At 45.5% G+C, this 27,735-nt stretch overlaps 2 protein-coding genes across 3 annotated transcripts in view; one reads left to right on the top strand and one right to left on the bottom strand.

Moving 5' to 3' along the window:
* Positions 1 to 17,754, bottom strand: part of slf1 (SMC5-SMC6 complex localization factor 1) — a 36,679-nt gene extending 18,925 nt beyond the window's left edge. For both annotated transcript variants that reach the window (XM_055886034.1, XM_055886035.1), the window contains exons 1-15: positions 17,478 to 17,754; positions 17,008 to 17,119; positions 16,390 to 16,468; positions 15,591 to 15,822; positions 12,541 to 12,694; positions 12,302 to 12,436; positions 12,084 to 12,140; positions 11,501 to 11,647; positions 11,242 to 11,408; positions 9,208 to 9,339; positions 8,914 to 9,055; positions 8,032 to 8,203; positions 7,659 to 7,804; positions 7,203 to 7,345; positions 1,251 to 1,330 (exon numbers count right to left, since the gene is read on the bottom strand). In XM_055886034.1, the coding sequence (XP_055742009.1) occupies positions 1,251 to 1,330; positions 7,203 to 7,345; positions 7,659 to 7,804; positions 8,032 to 8,203; positions 8,914 to 9,055; positions 9,208 to 9,339; positions 11,242 to 11,408; positions 11,501 to 11,647; positions 12,084 to 12,140; positions 12,302 to 12,436; positions 12,541 to 12,694; positions 15,591 to 15,822; positions 16,390 to 16,468; positions 17,008 to 17,119; positions 17,478 to 17,491 (1,912 nt within the window). In that variant the 5' untranslated portion in view covers positions 17,492 to 17,754. The remainder of the gene's footprint in view (positions 1 to 1,250; positions 1,331 to 7,202; positions 7,346 to 7,658; positions 7,805 to 8,031; positions 8,204 to 8,913; positions 9,056 to 9,207; positions 9,340 to 11,241; positions 11,409 to 11,500; positions 11,648 to 12,083; positions 12,141 to 12,301; positions 12,437 to 12,540; positions 12,695 to 15,590; positions 15,823 to 16,389; positions 16,469 to 17,007; positions 17,120 to 17,477) is intronic.
* A 263-nt stretch (positions 17,755 to 18,017) lies between these two features.
* The window catches only part of kiaa0825 (KIAA0825 ortholog), a gene marked incomplete in the record, with an annotated part of 170,173 nt that continues 160,455 nt past the window's right edge, over positions 18,018 to 27,735 (top strand). The window contains 2 exon segments of the mRNA XM_055886033.1: positions 18,018 to 18,107; positions 23,414 to 23,549. Coding sequence (XP_055742008.1) covers positions 23,419 to 23,549 — 131 coding nt within the window.

Genomic DNA, 27,735 nt, shown 5'->3' with positions numbered 1-27,735 from the left:
ATTCATTTACACCAATGTCTGAATGTACAACCTCGTACATGCTCGGACGGCAATATCCTACCGTATGAAAACACCAAACCTGGCTTGCCGTGAAAGTCGAAAAACTGCGTAAGAATGTTGTGAACTAGGCTTGATCGGTGGCATACGACAGAGAACCGATTTGATGTGTGTAGAGAGTATCACAAGACGGTGGTCACTGGATGGCGATGCGAATTCAATTGAGTGTTCTAACAGGAAGCGGGGGTACAGTAAGCCAGTTTTTAATGTTGTACCTCACCTACTGTACGAGTCTGCTCTCCTCAATGCTAGCTATGTTAGTAGCACCCAAGAAACTCAACAGTGGAGTCAGGACAGAACACCAAGGAGACTGTAGAACTGCCAGAGCACAGAAAAGGGCCTTCCTAAACCCACAGCCCCTCTCAGATGCTAGAGGGGAGACCCAGTGGCCGTAGAGTTCAAGATATGCAGCACAGAAAAACAGCTCATAGGAAAGCAATATGAAATCTGTGTGTGTGTGTGTCCGAGAGAAAAAGAGAGAGAGAGAGATGTGCTGATGGTTCATCAAACATTTATGCTGAGCGCATCGGTACAGGGATCACGTAGTGGAAAAACAACACACGCAAACAGCCTGGAGTCTCTTGCCTGCCCTCCCCTACCTCCCTGGCTCTGGTGCAGGGCCTTTCTGATCAGGTGAGAGGGGAGATATGAGCGCTGACACCTCAGAGAGTTCACACAGAGTGCCAAGCCTCTAAGTGCAGGAAGTTCTGCACGCAGTAAATCACTTTCACAGCACAGCCCTAATTGCTGTGTTTAATATTCTTAAACTGGGGATCTGACGACCATTGTGTGCCCGTGTGGTGGTGTCGTCTATTGTCATGATTTCCACGTTTCTCTTTTATCCGTGCGATTATTCTTTCTTTTTTTTTTACCCTAAAAAATGTGAATAATAGATCCAGAACATAAACAGCGTGTGGAATTTCAATGAGAATGCCAGAGGTGGCAAACAAGGTGAACTCGTTACAGATGAGAAAAGCCTATTGAATCCACCCACATAGCTACACCATCTGCTAATCCATGGCTTTATAAATACATAATGGGCTCTTCATTAAGTTCAAACGGATGACAAGGCTCTCGTGTCCTCGCTCTACTGGTGACCTAGTCCTGTGCATCAGTCGATGAAAAATAGTTTTTGCTTGCAAATAGGCAGAGAAGCGTGTGTGTGTGCGTGTGTGTGTGTGTGTTCGTGTTACCTGCTGTGTTGACACGGTTGAGACCTTTGGGGATGTTCTCCTTGCCCAGACCTGCTCCGTTAACCAGACTGCTGGCCATTCTGGGTAGAGACGGGAGACAGGGTAAGGTCTGACATCAAACATTATCATCATGGCCATCTGATGACTGGCATTTCTTCAAAGTATTTAATACTGCCACAATGAATGTCCATGGAGAGGAAATTCCTTTCACAGCTGGGAATAGTAAGCCTACATGTTAGGAAGACACGGACAGACAGACACACACACACAAAGCAATGGAGCATCCTCTGAGTAACAGAGCAGTGGCAGCAGTGTGTACAGGGCCAGTACTGTGCCTCATTCAAACAGACAACTACCAGGACCCTGTCAAAGAGATACTCCCAGCACGGTCTTTTAATGGCTGTCACTATGAAGCACTGTGCACCTACTAAAGCCCATGCTCTCAAATACAGTGCAGTCAGCGTGTTACTCGTCTCCACTGCCCCCCTGTTTGAAGAATAACCAAAATGAAGGTCACACCCAATTGCACTGAGGAAATGGATCCTGTGAGGTAGTGTAAACGCCAAGGAGGACGCTGGGTAAATTAATCCTCTAGAATGCAATTCAATATAAGTCTTAATGATGACGTGGTCATCAGTCTGGCCATGCAGCAATAACACTACAACCCGAGCTGGGTGACCTGGCCCGTAGAAATCCGCAAAACCGTCCCGTCTAGCTAGCGACGATCAAATTACCACGCGCTGTGGCTCCGTAGGCGTCACAGGTCCTTTTTCCGTCACTTTTCCTCCGCCTAGTAAGTAAAACCCCAAGCGAGTCATTTCAACGGGGGGGAAAAAGGAGATTATGAGAAAGAAATAAAGACGACGTAGTGAAGGTGCGCTCTTCAAAGCGGCGTGGTGCTAATAGCTGTATGGCTGTCAGTAGCGCTGTGAGTGAGTGTGCGGAGGGGAGACCTGTTGCCTGGCTGCCAGCAGGACGTCTGACATGTGGGTGACAGTGAAGAGGAGAGAGAGAGGGGAGGCATGCTTTACTACAAGGAAGTCTGCTTGTTCCTTGGTAATTGGGCTGTTCAGAACCCGGGCGGAATCTCCCCGACAGTGTGGGAGGAACACACGTTCTGTCACGTAGCTTGTTATTAGCAGGGACAAGTCTGTGAAGAGATCAGAAGTGCCCACGTGTGTGTGAGAAACATTTTCATCTCATCCCACTTAACTCAAAAAGTACCCTGTCCACATGGGGAGACGGGCAACAGACTTGGCGAGAGAGCCTCTCTCATTCCCCTATGATCGTCCATACTATAGAGGATTATCATTCTGTCACTCTGGGTGCAGGATCACTGCAAGCCCGGGGGCATTGTACAATAAGCCATTCACTAACACAAAACACACACACACACACACACACACACACAGGCAGCAGACTCTCTCCAGTGCCATTTCCACCCCACAAGGTGTGATAAAGATCACCTCAGAATCAGAGAGGAAGCAACGTCAAAAACCCTTCCACAACTGACATTGCTTTTGTTAAATTGCATTTGAGGCTGCCTAAATGGTTATTTTTTCAAATCATAAAAAGCAGATTCATTAATTTTTTTTAAGTACAATAGGCAAAAATCGCTCCGCCATTTCCTGGTTGCAAAAATTCTAAGAAGTTTGCCTAATTTCAGTTTATGTAACAAAACAGGCAATGAATATTGTAGAGCCTTCAAACTCAATGCTGGACCTCGAAGCCAGTCCCACTCCCCCCGCCCCCATTGTTCCCCTCTAAATCAGGAACAGATTTAGACCTGAGACACCAGGTGTATGCGATTAATTACCGGCTAGAACACAAAACCAGCAAGCTTTTCAGAATTCACCGATAACTTGGTCCACATGGACAGCTAAAGGCATAGAAACTGCAAATTACTTTGTAATAGGAAATAATTGTAAAAAGCAATTTTGGACTGACCAATGGAGATATTTTCAAATACATGCAACTTCTCTTTCATATCACGAAAATTCAAATTTGAAATGTTTGGGACATCAGGACAATCATGAGGGAATACTACTGAGTCGAAAAAGGATGGTCATATGATAGGTTTTGTATATCTTACCTTGCAGAGAGCCTATCCAACTGACAACCTCGTAGAAAAAAAATATTGGACCCATGAATTAAAAATATCTGATATTGGTACAAGATGGAGGGAATGTTGGAACATTAACAAAATGACAGTTAACGAAAATGGACACTTAATAGAGTATAAACGAAAGTAAACTAATGTATAGAATGTATTATACAAGCGACAAAATTCAACAGCACAACGGCAAGAGTCACGTTTTAAGTGTAAAACTAACAAGGATTCAATAAGCTAAGCCTTCTGGGAATGTTATCAAGTCCAACAGTTATGGGCTCAGCTAGAAAGTTGAATGTCAGAAGTATTACAATGCAAATTTACTTTGACTCTGTCGCTCTACATATGTTCAAGGCATGGCATGAGGGTGCAGTGAGATACCTGATGGGTTGGATGATACTCTTATCTTTATTAACTGGAAATCAACCAATCCTCTACTGATAACACAATGGAAAGGTCAATGCTTTATTATCCAAATGTTCAGAGTGGGTGGGCTACTGAGAGAAACAAAATGGTGCAGTTTGAGGCCATGTGGCGGAGAGTGATGCAGGCGCTGGAGATGGTGTGAGCATCTGGGTCTGGGCAGGTGTGATGATGTTGTTTGTGTGCGTATGCTGTCATTTGTGTGTGTGTATATGTTTTGTAATAAAAATGTAAAAAACATTATTTTCAGCTGATTGAAGCTGGTGTACAAAAGCGAAAGTAAAACAAACCAAAATGAAACTTAACAAGAAGCATAGAAATAGTGCAAATAGAACGGATCTACCGCTTCTCAGACTTGCTATCAATGAGAAAATGTCATCTAATTTTATTTGTCACATGGGCCGAATAAAACAGGTGGAGTGAAATGCTTACTTAGACGCCCTTAACTAACAACACAGTTAAGAACAATATATGTCAAGTAAAAATTAGATAAGTAAAAAATAAAACAAATAGTTAAAGAGCAGCAGTAAAATAACAGTAGCGAGGCTATATACAGGGGGTACAGGTACAGAGTCAATGTGCGGGGACAGAGGTTAGTCGAGGTAATTGAGGTAATATGTACATGTAGTTAGAGTTAAGGTGACTATGCATAGATAATAACCAGAGAGTAGCAGCAGGGTAAAACAGGGGTTGGGGTAGCCATTAGATTAGCTGTTCATGAGTCTTATGGCTTGGGGGTGGATTAAGAAGCCTTTTGGACCTAGACTTGGCGCTCCGGTACTGTTTGCTGTGCGGTAGCAGAGAGAACAGTCTATGACTAGGGTGGCTGGAGTCTGACAATTTTTAGGAACTTCCTTTGACCGCCTGGTATAGAGGTCCTGGACGGCAGGAAACTTGGCCCAGTGATGTTCTGGGCCGTACGCACTACCTTCTGTAGTGTCTTGCGGCCGAGCAGTTGCCATACCAGGCAGTGATACAATCAATCAGGATGCTCTCGATGGTGCAGCTATAGACCTTTCGAGGATCTGAGGACCCATGCCAAATCTTTTCAGTCTCCTGAGGGGGAATAGGCATTGTCGTGCCCTCTTCACGACTGTCTTGGTGTGTTTGGACCATGTTAGTGTGTTGGTGATTTGGACACTAAGGAACTTGAAGCTCTCAACCTGTACCACTACAGCCCCATCGATGAGAATGGGGGCGTGCTCGGTCCTCCTTTTCCTGTAGTCCACAATCATCTCCTTTGTCTTGATCACGTTGAGGGAGAGGTTGTTATCCTGGCACCACAGGCCCAGATCTCTGACCTCCTCCCTATAGGCTGTCTCGTCGTTGTCGGTGATCATGCCTACCACTGTTGTGTCGTCTGCAAACTTAATGATGGTGTTGGAGTCGTGCCTGGCCATGCAGTCATGGGTGAACAGGGAGTACAGGAGGGGACTGAGGATGCACCCCTGTGGGTGCCCCTGTGCAGGTTCAGCGTGGCAGATGTGTTGTTACCTACCCTTACCACCTGGGGGCGGCCCATCAGGAACTCCAGAATCCAGTTGCAGAGGGAAGTGTTTAGTCCCAGGGTCCTTAGCTTAGTGATGAGCCTTCAGGGCACGATGGTGTTGAACGCTGAGCTGTAGAGAATGAATAGCATTCTCACGTAGGTGTTCCTTTTGTCCAGGTGGGAAAAGGCAGTGTGGAGTGCAATAGAAATTGCATCATCTGTGGATCTGTTGGGGCGGTATGCAAATTGGAGTGGGATAATGGTGTTGATGTGAGCCATGACCAGCCTTTCAAAGCACTTCATGGCTACAGACGTGAGTGCTGTGGGTCGGTAGTCATTTAGGCAGGTTAACTTAGTGTTCTTGGGCACAGGGACTATGGTGGTCTGCTTGAAACATGTGGGTATTACAGACTCATTCAGGGACAGGTTGAAAAATGCCAGTGAAGACACTTGCCAGTTGGTCAGTACATGCTCGGAGTACAGATGGTAATCCATCTGGCCCCACGGCCTTGTGAATATTGACCTGTTTAAAGGTCTTACTCCCATCGACTACGGAGAGCGGGATCACACAGTCGTCCAGAACAGCTGATGCTCTCATGCATGCTTCAGTGTTACTTCTATGCTCGCTTCGAGGCAAGCAATTTTGCTCGTCTGGTAGGCTCGTGTCACTAGGCAGCTCGCGGCTGTGTATAACAGAACTTTAACACACATTTCTACGTAAAATTGTTCAGGTCGCCAAAAAAGCTGCCTACTATGCCTTTTAAGGGATGCTGTGATTCACTGTGCTGTAGTAAAATAATAAATACAAAAGTATATGTTTTATTGTCACAAACGTGTTGTTTTACAGTGTCAGCCATATTAGTACGGTGCCCCTGGAGCAAATTAGGGTTAAGTACCTAGCTCAAGGACATGTCTGCAGATTTTTCAACTTGTCGACTCGGGTATTCGAACCCGCGACCTTTCGGTTACTGGCCCAACGCTCTAACTGCTAGACTACAGTAAACATGTGTCGAGAGAGGGCGAGAGAGCGATACCGAGAATGTCAAACCCAAACGGGCTCAAACAGAAAAGCAATAAGCTCTGCTTGATTAAGCCAGCAGGAGGAAACAGGGCTTCAATTATGGAGAGCCTCCCGCCAGTCTTTGTCTGGACTTGTGCCCTGATGGCAAGCTGTCCTTACAGGAAGAGCCTAGGAGAGCGAGAGAGGGACTTCTCCTCATCACACACTTTATCTATTAAAGCACATTCATGGCCTCTCACTCACATGCTACCTCAGCTTTCTAAACCAAAACATAAATATTATACAATCCCCTCACCCCAACTCTCTGAGAAATACACAATTATTCATTGAAAAATAGATCTTTTTGTAAGGTGAGGTAACAAAAAACGGCTTTTGATTTCCTATTGAAAAAGGTGAATAAAGTGTGTTAGGGGAAAAGAGGCCGAGGCTGGTCGGTGAGTGAGCTGCTAGCCTTGAGGTGAACCTCATCCCCAGCGGTCCCTGCCTCCCCGTGTCTGTGCCAGCGGCGGGGTGTTGAACAGCAGCAGCTGCCTGGTATGACGCGGGGGGGAGGGGTGGCAGGGGAGAGAGGTCAGCCATCAGTCTGTCCAGAGAAGCCTAGCTGTAGGGGCTCTAACCTGCTCTCTGCACCTCTCCTGTAAACCCTGATACATAGGCATGTGACTCCACATCGACACACTCACTCTGACCTGCTCTCTAACACTCCTCTCCTATGGCATCCTCACCCCCTCCTGTTCTCCCTCCTGCCTTTCCCTCATTTCACCACATCTCCTCCCTTTCTCACCTCTCCCATCCACACACCTTTCCCCCCCTCTACACCTCCCCTCCTCTGCTCACCTCGGGGAGGTTGGTTGTATGTCCTCTAGCCTGACTGGAGTGGTCTACGGGGGCACAGACACAAAGACTCACCCTGTATCGGTCCCCTGGGTGCTCCAGCTGCAGGAGGTGGGTTCAGTCCCAGGCCGAGGGCCCCCGCTGTCTGCTCGGGGGACTCTGGAGCCACCTGTCCTGACCGCGCACAGCCTCCCCAGGGCTGGCAGGTAGGAGGACACCTGTCAGGACACACACACACAGTAAGATGAAGGAGAGAGGGTCTTTATAGAGACTCTGCCTCTGTAGTATAGGAGGAGGTGTGTGTGTGTGTTGGACAGAGGGATAAAGACACCAGAGTTAGCAGCTGTGACAGTGAGAGGCCCAGCAGTGAGGACAGCAGCAGGAGAATCTGATCCCAGCAAAATAACTGGCCTGTATGTGCAACATAGGTCCAATACACTGTACCGCTATTGCACTAGTACTACACCTGGGACACAAGAGCCAGGACGGGGAAACCAAACACATTCTAATGTAGACTTGGCCAAAACGTACAATCTTCCTTAGCGAGATGGGCTCTGCTCCGATGATGATGCCGTTCCTGCAGCACACGTTCCTAAAGATGGCGTCTGCCGTGACCATCCGTAGCCTGGTTGGGACCATCCCAGGAACAAACGTCTGGAGGACATCTGGGGGCAGGTCTGAGGGCAGGAAGAATACCCTCCACATCAACACAGGATCAGTTAGAACACATGATTAAAACGTTGCTGCTGTGTGTCAGACTGGTTGTGTCCCGAATGGTACCCGATTCCCTATATAGTGCACTCCCTCTCACCGGGGTCCACAGGTAGTGCGAAAGTTCTGTACTATATCGGGAACAGAGTGCCGCTCAGGATGGCGCCTCAGACATGTGTGCAGTGCCGCGTACCCTGACAGAGGATGGCGATGTGTTGAGCCAGGTCCTCCAGGCCTTTGTCCACCAGGCTGCGGTTGAGGCGGCTGTACTCCTGCCACCAGTAGTCCACCACCACGCCCAGCGTGTCCTGCAGGGTCAGCACCAGCGTCTGCCTCCTGTCCCTCTCCCAGTCCCTCTCCTGACCCTACACAAGAAACCACAGCACAAGGACACAGGTGGGTAGTTGGCTACCTAGCTGGACCAGAGTGAGGGCCCGATTCCATTACAATTCCTGTTATGTGCTGGACATGGAACACCTTAGATCAGGGGTTTCCTCCTTCCAGCATTGGGGAACATCCCGCACCACCCCCCACATCCATTTCTATGGGAACAAGCACTGTTCATGATACAAAAACTGTTCACACCCCTCTTGTTGGTGGAGAGAATTGTGCAGGTTTAACGCTTATCGCCTGAAATTCTACAAATGTTACCATGGGAGCAGAGAAAACGTTGCAGTTTTAAAGTGAATTGTCTTGCAATCCTACACATGACAACTTTTCTTATTACAACAATATCTCCGGCTTAAAATAGCTAAAACACAACAAAAACAGCTGACATGGGCTAGTTGATCTGGGCATTTCTGACGAGTTACAAATATCTCTAAGGTCTGTAATGACTAACATGACAAGAGGAAATGAGTCCCCCCCCCAATTTTTTTTAAAATAAAAGACCCCTGCACTTCCCCTGCTGACACAGCACCCCACAGTTTGGGAACCACTGCCTGAGATGGTGCGCCGCAAGTTCAGAATCGACTTTGAACTGAACTATGGGCGGGACAGGGATGTAGGCCTACTGTATGTGACTGGAATGTTGGTGAGGACGGGAACAGGGACTTGGGAACGTGTCCCGGTTTACCTCAGAGACAGAGCGTTCCCACGATGAGGCCTGCACCAGGAGCTGGGCGATCTGCTGCACGGCCTTGGAGGCCAGCGTCGAGCGCTCCCACAAGCTCCAGAACACCCTGTAGAGGACGGACGACCGCAAGCCTCCCGCCTCTCTGAGGGAAGACGGAGGACGTGTTGAAATATCCACAAGTCTCGTGTCTGTGGTGCATGACGTTGATTAGAACTATCGAAGTTGTTTCAAGTAAGTGGCAGCTGTTTTCTACATTACGCCAATATATGCCTGTGTCCCGTCGGTGGGGATTACCCTTTGTTAGCTGAGTGCATGTCACACTTGAAGAGCTCGAGCATAAAAGCCTGCAGGTCACCATGGAAGCGGAGCAGCTCTGGGGAGGCGGGGCTAGGGAGTGAGTGACAGGGCTTGCTACCCATGCAGAACCTGGAGAAACAAAGACACCAAAAGGAGGAAGATGGGTACAACATGAAAAGGAGAAGGATGGCCTCCCGAGTGGCGCAGGGGTGTCACCACAGATCCGGATTCGATCCCAGGCTGTGTCACAGCCGGCCGCAACCGGGAGACCCATGAGGTGGCGCACAATTGGCCCAGCGTCGTGCGGGTCCCATCGCGCTCTAGCGACTCCTGTGGCGGGCCGGGCGCATGCACGCTGACACTGTCGCCAGCACACCTTATTCAAGGGTTTTTCTTTATTTTACTATTTTCTACATTCTAGAATAATAGTGAAGACATCAGAACTATGAACTAACACATATAGAATCATGTCATAATCAAAACAGTGTTAAACAAATCAAAATATATTTGAGATTCTTCAAATAGCTACCCATTGCCGTGATAATGCCAAGTGTGTGCAAAGCAGTTCTCTCAATCAGCTTCATGAGGTAGTCACCTGGAATGCATTTCAATTAACAGGTGTGCCTTAAAAGTTATTTGTGGAATATCTTTCCTTCTTAATGCATTTGAGCCAATCAGTTGTGTTGTGACAACGTATGGGGTGGTATACAGAAGATAGCCCTATTTGGTAAAAAAACAAGTCCATATTATGGCAAGAACAGCTCAAATAAGCAAAGAGAAACGACAGCCCATCATTATTTTAAGACATGAAGGTCAGTCAACATGGAAAAGTTCAAGAATTTTCAACGTTTCTTCAAGTACAGTTGCAAATACCATCAAGCGCTATGAAGAAACTGGCTCTCATGAGTACCGCCACAGGAATGGAAGACCCAGAGTTACTCCTGCTGCAGAGGATAAGTTCATTAGTTACCAGCCTCAGAAATTGCAGGCCAAATAAATGCTTCACAGAGTTCAAGTAAAACATCAACTGTTCAGAGGAGACTGTGTGAATCAGACCTTCATGGTCGATTTGCTGCAAAGAAACCACTACTAAAAGACACCAATAATAAGAAGAGACTTGCTTGGGCCAAGAAACACGAGCAATGGACATTAGACAGGTGGAAATTTGTCCTTTGGTCTGGAGTTCAAATTGGAGATATGCTTGTTCCAACCGCTGTGTCTTTGTGAGACGCGGTGTAGGTGAACGGATGATCACCGCATGTGTATTTTCCACCGTGAAGTGAGATGTTCTGGTGTGGGGGTGCTTTGCTAGTGACACTGTCTGTGATTTATTTAGAATTCAAGGCACACTTAACCAACATGGCTACCACAGCGATACGCCATCCCATCTGGTTTGGGCTTAGTAGGACTATCATTTGTTTTTCAACAGGACAATGACCCACCACACCTTCAGGCTGTGTAAGGGCTATTTCACCAAGAAGGAGAGCGATGGAGCGCTGCATCAGATGACCTGGCCTCCACAAACTCCCGACATCAACCAAACTGAGAAGGTTTGGGATGAGTTGGACCGTAGAGTGAAGAAAAAGCAGCAAACAAGTGCTCAGCATATGTGGGAAGTTCTTCAAGACCGTTGGAAAAGCATTCCAGGTAAAGCTGGTTGAGAGAATGCCAAGTGTGTGCAAAGCTGTCGTCAAGGCAAAGGGTGGCTATTTGAAGAATCTCAAATATGAAATATTTTTTGATTTGTTTAAAACTTTTTTGGTTCCTACATGATTCCATATGTGTCATTTCATAGTTTTGATGTCTTCACTATTATTCTAGAATGTAGAAAAAAACCTTGAATGAGTAGGTGTTCTATAACCTTAAACCGGCAGTGTATGTAAAAAAGAGAGATGGATATAGTAGAATTGCAGATGGCCCATGAAAACACAGGAGACTTGGGTATCTCATATTAAAATTATCTTTTGAACAGAGGTTATTGGGACATACAGTTTATGGCCTTTGTATAAGTGTCTCTCTAGTGTTCTATACCTGAGTGATGCCTCCAAAAGGGGCCAGACTCCTTTTCGACACTGGGGACACTGTAGCACCTTCATGAAGAACGTCCCGCTAGCTGGAGAACCCCAGGGAGGGTTGTTCCTCAGGATGCTGTGGAGAACCGCGCGGAACTCGCTGAGAAAGAAAGGCTTGGCATCCCCCTGGATGGGGGAAAGAAGAGCTATGAGTAGCCAGGGAATCAGGTTTCGATTTTTTTTGACAATGGACAACAAACAGTTTGTGTGGTCTTTACGTGGAGAGCGTGACGCATGAGGGGCTGGAGGAATGGGGCTGGGGGGAGCTGCCCTGGCAGCAGGTACAACTGGAGCTCCTCTAGGGCTTGGTTGAATAAACCACACTCAGTGAGGCTCTGCACGTTGCTGAAGTTGGCTACAGCAGTCTACAAAAAAATAGAGAGAGATGGACAACGGCGTGAGCAGAGAAAGAGAAGGACGTCAGAAGTTCATCGGGTCATCTCGGTAACTGTCATCTATTGCCTACTTGAATATGAACTTAGGAAATGTGAAAAAGAACTACATGGCCGTTTATAATAGCAATCGGAAGAAAATCCACTTGGGATGGCACCGGAGGGACAGTGAGAGACTACCTTTAATAGGTCTGCCAATCACGCTTCACCAATCAACTGACAGCATTGGTTAAATCAGGTGACCCGGATATGATGCGTCTTTGCACAAAATGTCACCTTTCAGTGAGGCGCCTGACATAAAGGAAATTGAATGACCTGATCTTCTTTGACGAGTCACACACTCATTTTACAGTTGTATAATATGCATTTATGGTAGATGTATTACTACGCTTCAAGCAGATCTGCATACCTGAGCGTACGGTCCAGGGGCATAGTAGCTCAGGATATCTGGGAGTCTTTTCCGCTCCTGCATGAAACGAGCCATCCACAATGTCACACATGCAGTCATTAAAATGACGACTGAAAAAGTTGTACGACTGACACGAGCTTTCGCCCAGAAAAACAATGATTGGAAACCTTGCGCTTCATTGCTAAACGTAGACGGATTTGAAAAGACCTGCCCCTCACCCCTATTTGAGAGATGTAGTCCCTGGCCTCGCTCTCCAGCTCTGAAAAGTCTGTGGAGAGAGCTTCACTGGCCTCCTGTGTCTCCTCTGGTTGTCCCTCTGTCCAGGTTAAACCCATATCAGAACACACGTTCTCCTGAAGACAAGACAGAGCACTTAGATTGAGCCTTATTACACGAGCCTTTCACTGGGCGTAATTGTTAATTAAGCTAATCAGTCGACATCTACATAGACATTTACCCCAAAAAGATGCAGGGCCATGTGTTCTATGGAGTAGCATGGTGCATTGTGGGCCTTCGCATGCTCTGCGACATGTTTTGTCAACACGTGCGTCACGTCAGCATGGGAGGGAGGAGGGTACGAGTACACATTGGCCTTCCCAGCTTTTAGGATTCTGAAAAAAAGATATGTTCATGATAAATTAAGTGACAGGTGTGTCTGATATTTGATGTAACAAATACAGCACACAACGTGCTTGAGACGACAAGAAATGCATAATTTACATGTCTAAGCATGAGGTTTGAGGTCAATTCTGTAGGCTTGGCCCTAATTTTTGTCACCTGGAGCTGCATGGAAAATGTGACAGGAACAAAAAGGTCAATGCCCAAGGGCTAGTCAGCCCTTCCCCCTCTGAGGGGCCAAATGTATCTCTATGTTACAGTATCCAGAGGACTAGTGTAATGGATAATATAGCATTACTCTATCCTCGGTCTCTATCTGAAGCTTGTTCACTGAGAATAACTGATGCTATCTATACGTATGTATGATCTCTTACTTGTATCTGTACAGTGTGACCTCTGAATTACACTATCATGCAAAGGAGTTCTATTGTCTTCTCGGGAATTCTGTCTTATTTACATTGGTCTCATCCGCCGCACAAGCTCTTACGTGCTGTGACACCCTGTGGAGATTGGGCCTGGGAGTGTTTAGGTTACTGTAAACTTGGTATCGTTTGATTAGTCAATGGTGGTTTGTTTCGGGTTGAAAGGTTACACCTTCAGATGTTATAAATGGAAACGAATGCCTTTGTTCTCTCTTATCCTGTATCCAGTCCATGGAGGAAGGTTGCATGTTCTCATTTCCTAGGCATCTGGCCTAGAGGGCATCTCTTTGTTCATGCTCTGTCCTGTAAGTTAACCTTACGATCTACAGTGCCTTTGGGAAAGTATTCAGACCCCTTGACTTTTTCCACACATTGCCACGTTACAGCCTTATTCTAAAAAATTTTTTTTATTTTTTTTAATCTCAAAATTGAGCTCATGTGCATCCTGTTTCCAATGATCATTCTTGAGATGTTTCTACAACTTGATTGGAGTCCACCTGTGGTAAATTCAATTGATTGGACATGATTTAGAAAGGCACACACCTGTTTATATAAGGTCCCACAGCTGGCAGTGCATGACCAAGCCATGAAGTCAAAGGAAATGTCCGTAAGGCTCCAAGACAGGATTGTGTCGAGGCACAGATCTGGGAAGGTTACCCCAACATTTTTTGCAGCACTGAAGGTCCCCAAGAACACAGTGGCCTCCATCATTCTTAAATGGAAGAAGGTTGGAACCACCAAGACTCTTCCTAGAGCTGGCTAACCAGCCAAACCGAGCAACCGGGGGAGAAGGGCCTTGATCAGGGAGGTGACCAAGAACCCGATGGCCACTCTGTCAGAGCTCCAAAAGGCCAACCATCTCAGCAGCACTCCACCAATCTGGCCTGTATGGTAGAGTAGCCAAATGGAAGCCACTCCTCAGTAAAAGGCACATGACATCCCGCTTGGAGTTTGCCTAAAGGGCACCTAAAGGACTCTCAGACCATGAAAAACAAGATTCTCTGGTCTGATGAAACCAAGATTGAACTCTTTGGCCTGAATGCCAAGCATCATGTCTGGAGGAAACCTAGCACCATCCCTGCGGTGAAGCATGGTGGTGGCACCATCATGCCGTGGGGATGTTTTTCAGTGGCAGGGACTGGGAGACTGTCAGGATCGAGGGAAAGATGAACAGAGCAAAGTACAGAGAGATCCTTGATGAAAACCTGCTCCAGAGCGCTCAGGACCTCAGACTGGGGAGAAGGTTCACCTTCCAACACGACAACGCAGGAGTGTCTCCTGGACAAGTCTCGGAATGTCCTTGAGAGGCCCAACCAGAGCCCGGACATGAACCCAATCGAACATCTCTGGAGACCTGATAACAGCTGTGCAGCGACGCTCCCCATCTAACCTGACAGAGCTTGAGAGGATCTGCAGAGAAGAATGGGATAAACTCCCCAAATACAGGTGTGCCAAGCTTGTAGTGTCATACCCAAGAAGACTCAAGGACGTAATTGCCGCCAAGGCTGTTTTAAAGTACTGAGTAAAGGGTCTGAATATTTTTGTAAAAGCAATATTTTAGTTTTATATAAATGTGCAAAATTGTCTAAACTTTTTTTGCTTTGTCATGAGGTATTGTGTGTAGATTGATGAGGGGGGAAAAAAACAATTTAATACATTGTAGAATAAGGCTGTAATGTAACAAAATGTGGAAAAAGTCAAGGTGTCTGAATACTTTCCAAATGCACTGCATATGCTTGGAATGCCTTCTAATTAGCCAGCAGCATACCACCCTGCATACCACTGCTGGCTTGCTTCTGAAGCTAAGCAGGGTTGGTCCTGGTCAGTCCCTGGATGGGAGACCAGATGCTGCTGGAAGTGGTGTTGGAGGGCCAGTAGGAGGCACTCTTTCCTCTGGTCTAAAAAATATCCCAATGCCCCAGGGCAGTGATTGGGGACACTGCCCTGTGTAGGGTGCCGTCTTTCGGATGGGACGTTAAACGGGTGTCCTGACTCTCTGAGGTCATTAAAGATCCCATGGCACTTATCGTAAGAGTAGGGGTGTTAACCCCGGTGTCCTGGCTAAATTCCCAATCTGGCCCTCAAACCATCATGGTCACCTAATAATCCCCAGTTTACAATTGGCTCATTCATCCCCCTCTCCCCTGTAACTATTCCCCAGGTCGTTGCTGCAAATGAGAACGTGTTCTCAGTCAACTTACCTGGTAAAAAATAAATAAAATAAATAATGCTTGTAACTTAAGCTTTGCCTTGAAAGTGAATCCATTCATTTTACAAATTCATTAAATACACATGTATTTAGAATTCCATTCTCAGACCTTTCTTCATTGTCTATTACTGTAACTCAAGCATAGTCTCTTGCATATGGCTAATTATCTTTATGGAGTCAGACAAACATGTTAATATATATATATACACACACACACACACACGTCATATTACTGCCCACTACAATTCTAAAGACCACCTTCTGAGCATGTCTCTGCGAGTAGGCTCATTGACCATCAGGAGGACCCTCCAGCTCTCGAAGGCCCCAGCCATGGTCCTGCTGGTCACCCTCTCCCTCCACACCGTCACTGGGTTAGAGGCCCCAGGGACTCCTCCCTTGGAGACAATGTCCAACTCATAGGGCCCCTCTGGCAGCCACGAACCATTCTTAACAGAGTCAAAAATATATTCTGGAGTCACGATCCATTTGCCTGACAGAGAGGGAAGAGAAACGACAAACACCACAAAACAATAAAAACGCTACTTCTGAAAGGTCCTTTAGAGTATCAAGCTGTGGAATCCCTATATAGTCTGTACAAGCTAACTTTGTCAAGACTTGCTACCTAATACACTGTGTACAAAACATTAGGAACACCTTCCTAATATTGAGTGGCACCCCGTTTTGCCCTCAGAACAGCCTCAATTCGTAGGGGCATGGACTACAAGTGGACGAAAGCGTTCCACAGGGACGCTGGCCCATGTTGACTCCAATGATCCCCACAGTTGTGTCAAGTTGGCTGGATGTTCTTTGGGCAGTGGACCCTTCTTGATACACACAGGAAACTGTAGAGCGTGAAAAACCCAGCAGCGCTGCACCTGGCACCTACTACCATACCCCACTTAAAAGCATCTAAATATGTTGTGTTGCCCATTCAATAAGGGATCAGTAGCTTTCACCTGGCCAGTCTGTCATGGAAAGTGCAAGTGTTCCTAATGTTTTGTACACTCAGTTCATGCAACACCTAGTAAGTGTAACCCCTACGTTCATCATCACTTACCTCCTGCACAGGCTGCCATGAACTTCTCACTCGGCAGCTCACGGGTGACAATCAGATGGGTAGTTCCGTCTTTATAAACCTGGAAGATCAACACAAGGCAAACCATCTAAATAAAACGGAATGTTTTGGTGGCATTGAAAATATCCTATGTGGTCGGCCAACTCATTTGATATAGTCCTAGTACATAGAAATTAAAACAACGGACACCAAAAGGTCAGCAACTAAAGTTCTAAACTGACCAGTGACCGTTCTTGCTGTGACCTTCCTGCAGAGTCGTGGAGGGGATAAAGGGATACGAACTTTGCAGCACATTGTGTGCCCCTGAGACTGGAGGCAAATGTACAGTAACTATAATAAGAGCCAATTGAGGGCAAGGATAAAATGACAGAGTCAAAAATACATCCCAACATCAGAAACCAATTAAGGTCATTTTTCAGGACTAATCACCCACTGTTAATCTTTCCCTCAATGAACTGTCTTGACAGTGACAGGTGCCATCCAGCTCTCATAATGGCTGTCTCACAGCCTGGCCTTTGGTGCGATTATCCTGCTTATAATGGGAGAATGAGGGTAGAGAGTGAAAGCCTGTAGCTATGATGTTATGATGTCAACACTTACAGAGCCACCAATGTACTTTCCACCCAGTTGAATGATTCCGTGGAGCAACTTTCCCTTCTTCTGAAGATTCTTGATCCCAGACACTTGGAACACATGCTTGGTGTCCACCATCCTGATAAAAGACAACAAATGAAAACTAGTCTACTATAAATTAAGTCATGCTTTGCTTGAGTAGAAATAACAGTAGAGCAAGTCAGCAAGACTGTCGTTTACTTTTGCAACACACGTTTTCAATGGGTATCTGAACTGCAGGTAACTAGCCAGTTAGCTAGCTAGCGGAGGACCTCAATGGAATTTCAGCATGATGTAGAAACCAATAGAACGCCCGAGGGAAGTTCATATTACACTTTCATTAAATCCCTGGATATGTCAGTAAGACTGGCTAGCTAAACACTGTACAGTAGCTATCTAGTAGGTACTAGTTAGGTTAGTGTTTAACTAAAAACAATATACGGATAACGTTAAAGTACCTTGGCTTGTGCATGTGACGTCCACACTGACGCTATCTAGCTAGCGCCAAAATTCAGACGCCATGACCAGACTTGACAGTCGATACCATTTTGCAAGCCGTCAATATTTTATTTCTCTAGACTGGCGTTTGATTCATTCAACACCATGTTGCTATATTTATCGAAACTACAATTAAATCGTGCATATTGGTTAATAAACTAACTACATATTGGACTATCACTGAGCAAAATATAGTTGTTTTGCCACCCTTGTGCTAAGTAGAAAACACTCCTATCTTGAGAGTAAACAGCACTAGTGGGGGGATACACGACACATGCTTTTTTTTAAACACACATTATTTTAACATTGCATGATTTCATTAATGAGAAGAAAATACCTAAGTTATGAATTTCATAACAAATTCAATTGTGCATGGGTATCACGTCTCAAAACCGTTGAATATAAAACAATATTAACCAAAATCCCCCTCTATCATGCCTGAAACTTGGAGCATTCCGACCGGCGGAAGTTTTCCCTTGGTTGCTTCCGGGTGGTTGTTACAGACGCTTTGTGGATCATTCAGATTATTTACAATGGAGCAGATTGTAACAGATTTTCATTGACTGCAAACAAAACGCTCTGATCGAGAGGTGTGTAGCCTATCGTCTATTTATATGTATTGTAACGACCCTGGGTATTCCACATTTTTTCATAGCCTTGTAGGCGTTCAAAAACGTTATTAGGTTGTGTATCCTCAGCATGCAGGATTCTTAATCGTTTTAAACTCTTTTGGCCAATGTAGAGTAACGTTAGTCTGTAATGTATCCAATTATATTTCTGGTATGGCTACACCAATCAATGAGACCAAGGGACAACATGACAGGCTGAGACAAGCGAAATATATGCCTCTGACTGTACCCATGGTCCGTTTATTAAATGAAGATTTAGGAGAAGAAATAAGGTTTCATTGGGCTTTGTATGCCTATTTTCACTACATTGCCTCCTTGACTTGAAATAGGCTCACAGCTGTAAACTACTAGATAGGGGATTTTGAAGAAGTAGCCTAATGGGATTATGATATTGATGGCTGTCTCTTTGGAACAAAGAAATTGATTAAAAGCCATCAGTACTTTATAGCTTCTAATTTGTGTTTTGTTGTATCTAAACCTGACACTTATAACAGGTAAAAGTGTTTGCAGGCCGTTCTATTATTCGGCTCTGACCTCACATGTGACCTAATAGAGATAGGCTAAACCATTTTTAGACTTTTAAATTAATTATAGCCATTAGTTATTGAAGAATATAACATAAAAGCCTCATGAGCTTAGTTCAACTGTCTTACCCCATCAGAACCCAAATATAAGTTTGTTTAACTCAATTATTGGTTCGCAATGTTGTAAAAAAACAAACACTGTAGGCCATAGCCTTTCAAATGAAATGTTCACAAATTTCACCTTACCGTGAAATTCGTACTTACAAGCCCTTAACCAACAATGCAGTTTTAAGAAAATAGAGTTAAGAAAATATTTATTAAATAAACTAAAGTAACACAATAAAATAAAATAACAATAATGAGGCTATCTACAGGGGTACCGGTACTGAGTCAATGTGCAGGGGTAGTTTAGTCAAGGTAATTTGTACATGTTGGTAGAGGTCAAGTGACTATGCATAGATAATAAACAGCAAGTAGCAGCAGCAATAAAGGGGGGGGGGGGGGGGGGGTCAATGCAAATAGCCCGGATAGCCATTTGATTAATTGTTCGGCAGTCTTATGGTTTGGTGTTAGAGGCTGTTAAGGAGCCTTTTGAACCTAGACTTGGCGCTCCGGTACCGCTTGCCGTGCGGTAGCAGAGAGAACAGTCTATGACTTGGGTGACTGGAGTCTTTGACCATTTTTTGGGCCTTCCTCTGACACCGCCTTGTATATAGGTCCTGGATGTCAGGAAGCTTGGCCCCAGTGATGTACTGGGCTGTACGCACTACTCTCTGTAGCGCCTTAAGGTTAGATGCCGAGCAGTTGCCATTCCAGGCTGTGATGCAACCAATCAGGATGCTCTCGATTGTGCAGCTATATACATTTCTGAGGATCTGGGGACCCATGCCAACTTTTTTTGTCTCCTGAGGGGGGAAAAGGTTTTGTCGTGCCCTCTTCACAACTGTCTTAGTGTGTTTGCACCATCATAGTTCATTGGTGATGTGGACACCACGAAACTCTCAACCCGCTCCACTTCAGCCCTGTCGAGGTAAATGGAGACCTGTTCGGCCCTCCTTTTCCTTGATTAATGAAAACATTCTTGGCAAATGCTTTCGCTTTCGTTCATCTTGATCAGCTCCTTTGTATGCTCACATTGAGGGAGAGGTTATTGTCCTGGCACCACACTTCCAGGTCTCTGACCTCCTCCCTATAGGCTGTCTCATCGTTGTCGGTGGACCCTATTGTGTCATCAGCAAAGTTAATGATGGTGTTGGAGACGTGCCTGGCCACGCATTCGTGGGTGAACAGGGAGTACAGGAGGGGACTAAGCACGCACCGCTGAGGGGCCCCGGTGTTGAGGATCTGCATGGCAGATGTGTTGTTGACTACCCTTATCACCTGGGGATGACCCATCAGGAAGTCCAGGATCCAGTTGCAGGGGGAGGTGTTTAGTCCAATGGTACTTAGCCTAGTGATGAGCTTTGTGGGCAGTATTGTGTTGAACGCTGAGCTGTAGTCAATGAACAGCATTCTCACATAGATGTTCCTTTTGTCCAGGTGGGAAAGGGCAGTGTGGACTGCGATTGAGATTGCGTCATCTGTTGATCTGTTGGGGCGGTATGCGGGTCTAGGGTTTCCGGCATGATGGTGCTGATGTGAGCCATGACCAGCCTTTCAAAGCACTTCATGGCTACCAACGTGAGTGCTACAGGGCGGTAATAATTTAGGCAGGTTACTTTTGCTTTCTTTGGCACAAGGGCTCTGGTGGTCAGTTTGAAACATGCAGGCATTACAGACTCGGTCAGGGAGAGGTTGAAAATTTCCGGGAAGACAATTGCCAGTTGGTCCGCGCATGCTTTGAGTACCTTTTCTGCTAATCCGTCTGGAACCACGGCTTTTTGAATTTTGTCCTGTTTAATTAAAGGTCTTGCTCACATCGGCTACGGAGAGAATGATCACACAGTCGTCCGGAACAGCTGATGTTCTCATGCATGCTTCAGTGTTGCTTGCCTCGAAGCAAACATGAAGGCATTTAGCTCGTGTGGAATGTTCGCGTCACTGGGCAGCTCGAGACTGGATTTCCCTTTGTAGTCCGTAATAGTTTTCAAGCCCTGCCACATCCAACGGGCGCCAGAGCCAGTGTAGTAGGATTCAGTGTAGTAGGATCTGGTTGGGATATGTATGTACGTATGTACGGTCACTGTGGGGACAACGTCGTCGATGCACTTATTGATGATGCCGGTGACTGAGGTGGTGTACTCCTCAATGCCATTGGATGAATCCTGGAACATATTCCAGTCTGTGCTAGCAAAACAGTCCTGTAGCGTAGCATCAGCATCTCACCACTTCTGTATTGAGCGAGTCACTGGTACTTCCTGCTTTAGTTTTTGCTTGTAAGCAGGAATCAGGAGGATAGAATTATGGTCAGATTTGCCAAATGGAGGGCGAGGGAGAGCTTTGTGCGAGTCTCTGTGTGTGGAGTAAAGGTGGTCTAGAGTTTTTTTGCACATGTGACATGCTGGTAGAAAAGAGGAAAAACAGATTTAAGTTTGCCTGCAGTAAAGTACTCGGCCACTAGGAGCGCCGCTTCTGGATGATCATTTCATGACACTCTTAATCAGTGGAATGGCATTCGCAAGCTAAATTATCAGCACAGAACCAAATAGCCCATAAAATCCATCAACTCAAAAAAATACAGAATTCTTACATTTATAATCTATACCCCTGTATACCCAAACTTGGCACCTCGACTCTAGGCACTCGGGCTCCCGAGTGGCACTCGGGCTCCCGCAAAATTGGCTCAGCGTCGTCCTGGTTAGGGTTTGGCCGGTCGTGGCCGTCATTGTAAATAAGAATTTGTTCTTAACTGACTTGCCTAGTTAAATTAAGGTTAATAAGCTGCTTCTCCAAACACTATAACGACTGATTTTAATTCCATTTAGCCTACTTTGATGCTATGTAATAGCAGCCTACAAATAGGCCTACTTAGATATTTCCACAGCATATAGGTAACGTTTAAGCATAAATTCGGTAGTAGGTAGACAATCAAATGAATGCAAGCGAGAAGTAATGGGGAACATGAATCAACTCAATTTCGAACTGTATTTTGAGGCCTTGTGAAGCACAGTTACAGTGTTCTCATAGCTGCTTCTGATAACACATTAGATAATTTTCTGAAACGTTTTGATGTCAAAATATGTACGTGTTTAATTTATTGTTTCTTTAAAAGAGGATGTTAGGTGCCCTCTTTTAAACAGTGTTGACTTTAAACTTGACACGCTCTAAGTGGCTTTAAAATGCCAGCCTGGGGACGAGCTGCTAAATATTTCAGAACAATCTCTAACTGGGATTGTGTGAGAGGAGACTGCTACTGTAGATTCTCTTTGAGTGCTCTGAGTATACGTCTGCCCCAGTCAACCCAGTGGCAGCAGTCAAAAATACACTGGGGCTCTTCAACATCTGCTTTCAAAATAGATAATGACAACACAAAAGATATCTACTGCTTCCGTTGCTAATGAGGCCCTGTGTGGTGACAATGTGAACCTGACACTCTCCCTTAACTCTCACGTGTACCACACACACGCGCGCACACACACACACACACGGGCGTTTGTTGATGCACATCCTGTGTGACACACTATCATCACCAGCCTCCGCCACACACGCTCTCTCCCGTATGATTACACCGTCGAGTTCCTAATCCGCCGATTGAAAACCTACACGTCTCCAGAAGTCTCTCTATATACTCCCTCCCAGACAGAGTGCACGGATGATGATGTGGGGAAGGAGAGGGGGTGAGGGGAGGATGAGGGAGGGAGGGAATAATCAAGTACAAGCTTAACTGCAGAGACTGTCAAGTGAAGAAAATAATATTTGTCCAGCTGGACAGGCCTCCCTTTGTGTGGGCTAAATGAATGTTGAGCTTTCTGTCTGGCGTGTCAGGGTGGTAGGCCTACGTACGGCAGGCTGTTTGGACTTTGACAGGGATTATTAAAATCACAGCAGATGAAGGGGAGAGGAGTGTGAGAAAGCCAAATTGACACTGACACTCTCCATTACATTCCATTTGACTCATGATGACGGTGTTGATATGGGCCGAGCCCCGCCAGCGCATGATTGGCTGTTCGAGGATGTGTTAAGCACCAAGGGGGCGTCATACTGAGGTGAACCGAGATGGATTATTTATTTAAGCCTGCAGTGAAGAGTCCCCTTTTTTGTTAGTTATTTATTTACCTTTTTTTACGTTAACTGGTTGTAGTGTCACTGTCTGATAATACTTAGAAGCTATGCATTTTGATCAGGGGTCCCCCTACTGTAAGTGGAACAGAGGAGAGGGATGAGGCGGAACATATTTAAGTTGCCTCTTGTTTCAGGTGCAGTTGATTTACGGCTCCTGATAACAATCTTGTTCGAGGAGAAATCAAATTACCATGTCTCATATGCTGTGGCGGTGTGTGTGCGCGTGTGTGTGCGCGCATGTGTTTGGAGGGGGTCCATCCATGGTCTATTTGATAAAATATCTTAAAATGTGATGGCTTCATTTTGGTACATTCATTATTTACTGTGTACATAACGCATTCAATAAGAGCTAAACAAGAGGCCTATTGATTTTTTTTTTCTCCAAGAAAAACATCCATTGAACCAAAGCATTTTTAGTCTGTGATACTGACAACGTCTTGTTTGTTGTTTTTGTGAGAAAATACATTTTCCATTATTCTCCGTTCGTTCTCACTCTCCTCCTTCTCTCTCGCTGTGCCCCAGGCAGGATGGAATGGCAGGGGGACCTTCCACAGGATCATGCCTTTGTAGAGCTCCTGCTTCCTGGGCTTCCCAGCGAGCTGGATATCCAACAGCTGCTCCGAGACACCGAGGACAAACTCAAACTCAATGCCTGCAGGTCAGTGTCTCTCAGGACCACCATAACTAGGAACAAGAGTTTGTCCACGGCCGGTATATACACCAAGTGTTCCAGAGTAGGAGTGCTGATCTAGGATCAGGTACCCCCTTCTTATTCATTATGATTCAAAAGGCTTATAACAACTTATACTAGATCATCCACTCCTACTCTGAGATGGTTATGAATACGGACTCGGGTCAGGTCATTCTATGGGAATGTGAGCGCAGTCAACGAAGGCTCTATCCAGCAGTGGATATGGGCAAAGTTGGGCACCATGCCACCTGGTGGGATGCTTGGTAGAATGGGATGCTTGGTAGAGAAAGGAGCGTTTCATCCCGAGAATCTTTTTTGGTTGATGGGTTGCCCCGAGGATACGTCTATTCCAAACTGAGGTTTTCTTAATGTCAAAGTTTTTCTGACAGGAGGTGAAACTCGAGAGTTTGGACACAGGCACTACACACATAGGCAGACAGACAGGGACACACTCATACACACTCGTACACCCACGTACAAACACATACACCCACGTACACACACACACACACACACAGTTTTGAGGTGAGATGTTCTTGTCTGTCACGTTGGCATGAAGGATCGGGAGACATACGTAGGAATGCGTAATAGTTTTTTTTATTCTACCCAAATTACGGCGTGCCGTGCACGGGAACGAAGGGCAAACAAACGCGTTTCAAAACACAGGGTTGAAACGCAAACAAAAGAGCGAGAAGTACCTCGAATAAATAACACACAGGCATAATGATTAACACACGGGACGAGACCCGTAATCATCTGCGCAATCGACAATGGCACGAAGCCAAAACACAAGGCACAGGTACTCACACGCACCAACGGACAATGTAACAATAATGGACAGCCCAATGGAAACCAAAGGGCACACTTATTCAAGTACTAATCTGTGGGAAGTACTAATCAAGTACTAATCTCTAATGAAAGTTCCGGAGGGATCCGTGACAGTAACCCACCCCCCGACACGCTGCACTAGCAGCGTAACGACACCGGCCTCGAGGACGATCACATGAACGCAGTACGGGTTGATCAGAACCCAATGCAGCTGCCGAAGTTGCATCGTAGTCGGACGGGCCAGTTGCAGGGGCGTCGAACGGACTGGTTGACGCCTCACAAGTCCTCAACTGGCAGCTTCATTAAATAGTACCAGCAAAACACCAGTGTCAACGTCAACAATGAAGAGGCGACTCCGGGATGCTGGCCTTCTAGGCAGAGTTCCTCTGTCCAGTGTTTGTGTTCTTTTACCCATCTTAATCTTTTATTTTTATTGGCCAGTCTGAGATAAGGCTTTTTCTTTGCAACTCTGCCTAGAAGGACAGCATCCCGGAGTCGCCTCTTCACTGTTGACATTGAGACTGGGGTTTTGCGGGTACTATTTAATGAAGCTGCCAGTTGAGGACTTGTTTAACTTGGGTGAAATGTTTCGGGTAGCCTTCCACAAGCTTCCAACAATAAGTTGGGTGAATTTTGGCCCATTCCTCCTGGCAGAGCTGGTGTAACTGAGACAGGTTTGTAGGCCTCCTTGCTCACACATGCTTTTTCAATTCTGCCCACACATTTTCTATAGGATTGAGGTCAGGGCTTTGTGATGGCCACTCCAATACCTTGACTTTGTTGTCCTTAAGCCATTTAGCCACAAATTTGGAATTATGCTTGGGGTCATTGTCCATTTGGAAGACCCATTTGCAACCAAGCTTTAACTTCCTGACTGATGTCTTGAGATGTTGTTTCAATATATCAACATAATGTTCCTTCCTCATGATGCCATCTATTTTGTGAAGTGCACCAGTCCCTCCTGCAGCAAAGCACCCCCACAACATGATGCTGTCACCCTCGTGCTTCACGGTTCGGATGGTGTTCCTTGGCTTGCAAGCCTCCCCTTTTTCCTCCAAACATAACGATGGTCATTATGGCCAATCAGTTCTATTTTTGTTTCATCAGACCAGAGGATATCCAAAATGTATGATCTTTGTCCCCATGTGCAGTTGCAAACCGTAGTCTGGCTTTTTTATGGCGGTTTCAGAGCAGTGGCTTGTTCCTCGCTGAGTGGCCTTTCAGGTTATGTCGATATAGGACTCTTTTTACTGTGGATATAGATACTTTTGTATCCGTTTCCTCCAGCATCTTCACAAGGTCCTTTGCTCTTGTTCTGGGATTGATTTGCACTTTTCGCACCAACGTACGTTCATCTCTAGGAGACAGAACGCGTCTCCTTCCTGAGCGGTATGGCGGCTGCGTGGTCCCATGGTGTTTATGCTTGCATACTAGTGTTTGTACAAATGAACGTGGTACCTTCAGGCATTTGGAAATTGCTCCCAAGGATGAACCAGACTTGTGGAGGTGTACAATTTTTTTTCTGAGGTCTTGGCTGGTTTCTTTTGATTTTCCCATGATGTCAAGCAAGGAGGCACTGAGTGTGAAGGCAGGCCTTGAAATACATCCGCAGGTACACCTCCAATTGACTCAAATGATATCAATTAGCGTATCAGAAGCTTCTAATGCCATGACATAATTTTCTGGAATTTTCCAAGCTGTTCAAAGGCACAGTCAACTTAGTGTATGTAAACTTGTTGTCACGACTTCCGCCGAAGTTGGTGCCTCTCCTTGTTCGGGCGGCGTTCGGCGGTCGACGTCACCGGCTTTCTAGCCTCCACCGATCTACATTTCTTTTTCCATTTGTTTTGTTTTGATTGTACACACCTGGTTCCCATCACGTTTTTATTATTTCCCTATTTAACCCTCTGGAGCCATCATGATTTTGTGCGTGTTTATTGTTGTCAGTTGTCTCATTTATGTGATTCTGGATTTTCGTTCTCCTTGTTGGAAGATTATTTTTGAGTAAAGTTACTATTATTACTAATCTCTGTGTCCTGCGCCTGACTCCGCCTTACCCACATCACCTAGACTCTGACACTTCTAACTCCCTGGAATTGTGATACAGTGAATTATAAATGAAATAATCTGTTTAAACAATTGTTGGAAAAATTACTGGGCGTCATGAACAAAGTAGATGTCCTAACCGACTTGCCAAAACTATAGTTTGTTAACAATACATTTGTGAAATGGTTGAAAAACAAGTTTTAATGACTCCAACATAAGTTTATGTAAACTTCCGACTTCAACTGTATATATTTTGAGGGGGGGGGGGGGGGGGCTTGCCTGTTTTGCATGTTATTTTGGCATTAATACGAGTCACATATCAGTTTGCAAACAATGTAAAAAAAAAATATATATAATTATCACAGTTATCACAAACATGGTCTCTTTTAGTTTTCTTGAGTAAGGCAGCTCCAAAATGCAGGTGTTTCAGCCTAGCTCAGTGCTTTCTGTGGTGGTGTAGCAAGCCAGCAGAAAATAGGAGCGTTGCGCCGTGATTGGCTCAGTGTTCTGTCACTCATGGGGACACTATGACACGGCCAAGTAGTAGGTGTAGACATCAACATTCAAGCCCTGTGGCTCCTGCCATATAATTTCATTAGTAGTGCCCTTCCAAGAAGGCTCAAGGTCATTGGTCACAGATAAAATTACGTCAAATCACGTTATACTGTAGCTTTGATTGGACTGATCATGTCAACATCATACTTTCAAAATCTTAGTTAGCAGTCGTCGTCATGAATCAAGTTGACAATCTACTGGCAAATCCGTTTTAATCCTTGTCATATGAAGAGAAATAATGAAGAGAAATTATAGATTAAACGTATCGTTGCTCATCGGCCATTAGACATAAACATTACACAACAAGTTGGAAATCACAAATTCACCAATGAGGGGTTTGGAAGGAATCGGTGACAATGGCTAACTGCAAGCATCGCAACTGGGAAGTCGGGAATAAACAAACTCAGACTGTGAGCACATCACAACAAGGTGAGTCCAAAACTGTCTTATATGCTGCTGCATAAATTATGTAATAGGCCAGGGAGATATGTATACTGTCGCTAAGAAAGTCATACTAACTGTATGTTGTGTAGTAAGCTGTTAGTAGCCCATGTGCCTCACCCTAATTATTTGGTCTATTTTCACCTCTTAATTTCGCCTGATGTTACTGTTCTGACTTGGTGGTGCACATGTAGCCTATAAGCAGTTTTTGAGAAATGTAATCATCGAATATTGTAAGAGCTTTCATTGTCTGCTTATATTCCCCCTTTATTTATCCTACGGT

Source organism: Salvelinus fontinalis, chromosome 28 (genome assembly GCF_029448725.1).
Source record: "Salvelinus fontinalis isolate EN_2023a chromosome 28, ASM2944872v1, whole genome shotgun sequence".
Classification (NCBI taxonomy): Eukaryota; Metazoa; Chordata; class Actinopteri; order Salmoniformes; family Salmonidae; genus Salvelinus; species Salvelinus fontinalis.
Note: the sequence above shows the minus strand (reverse complement) of the source record. Positions and strands in the feature narration are given on the sequence as shown.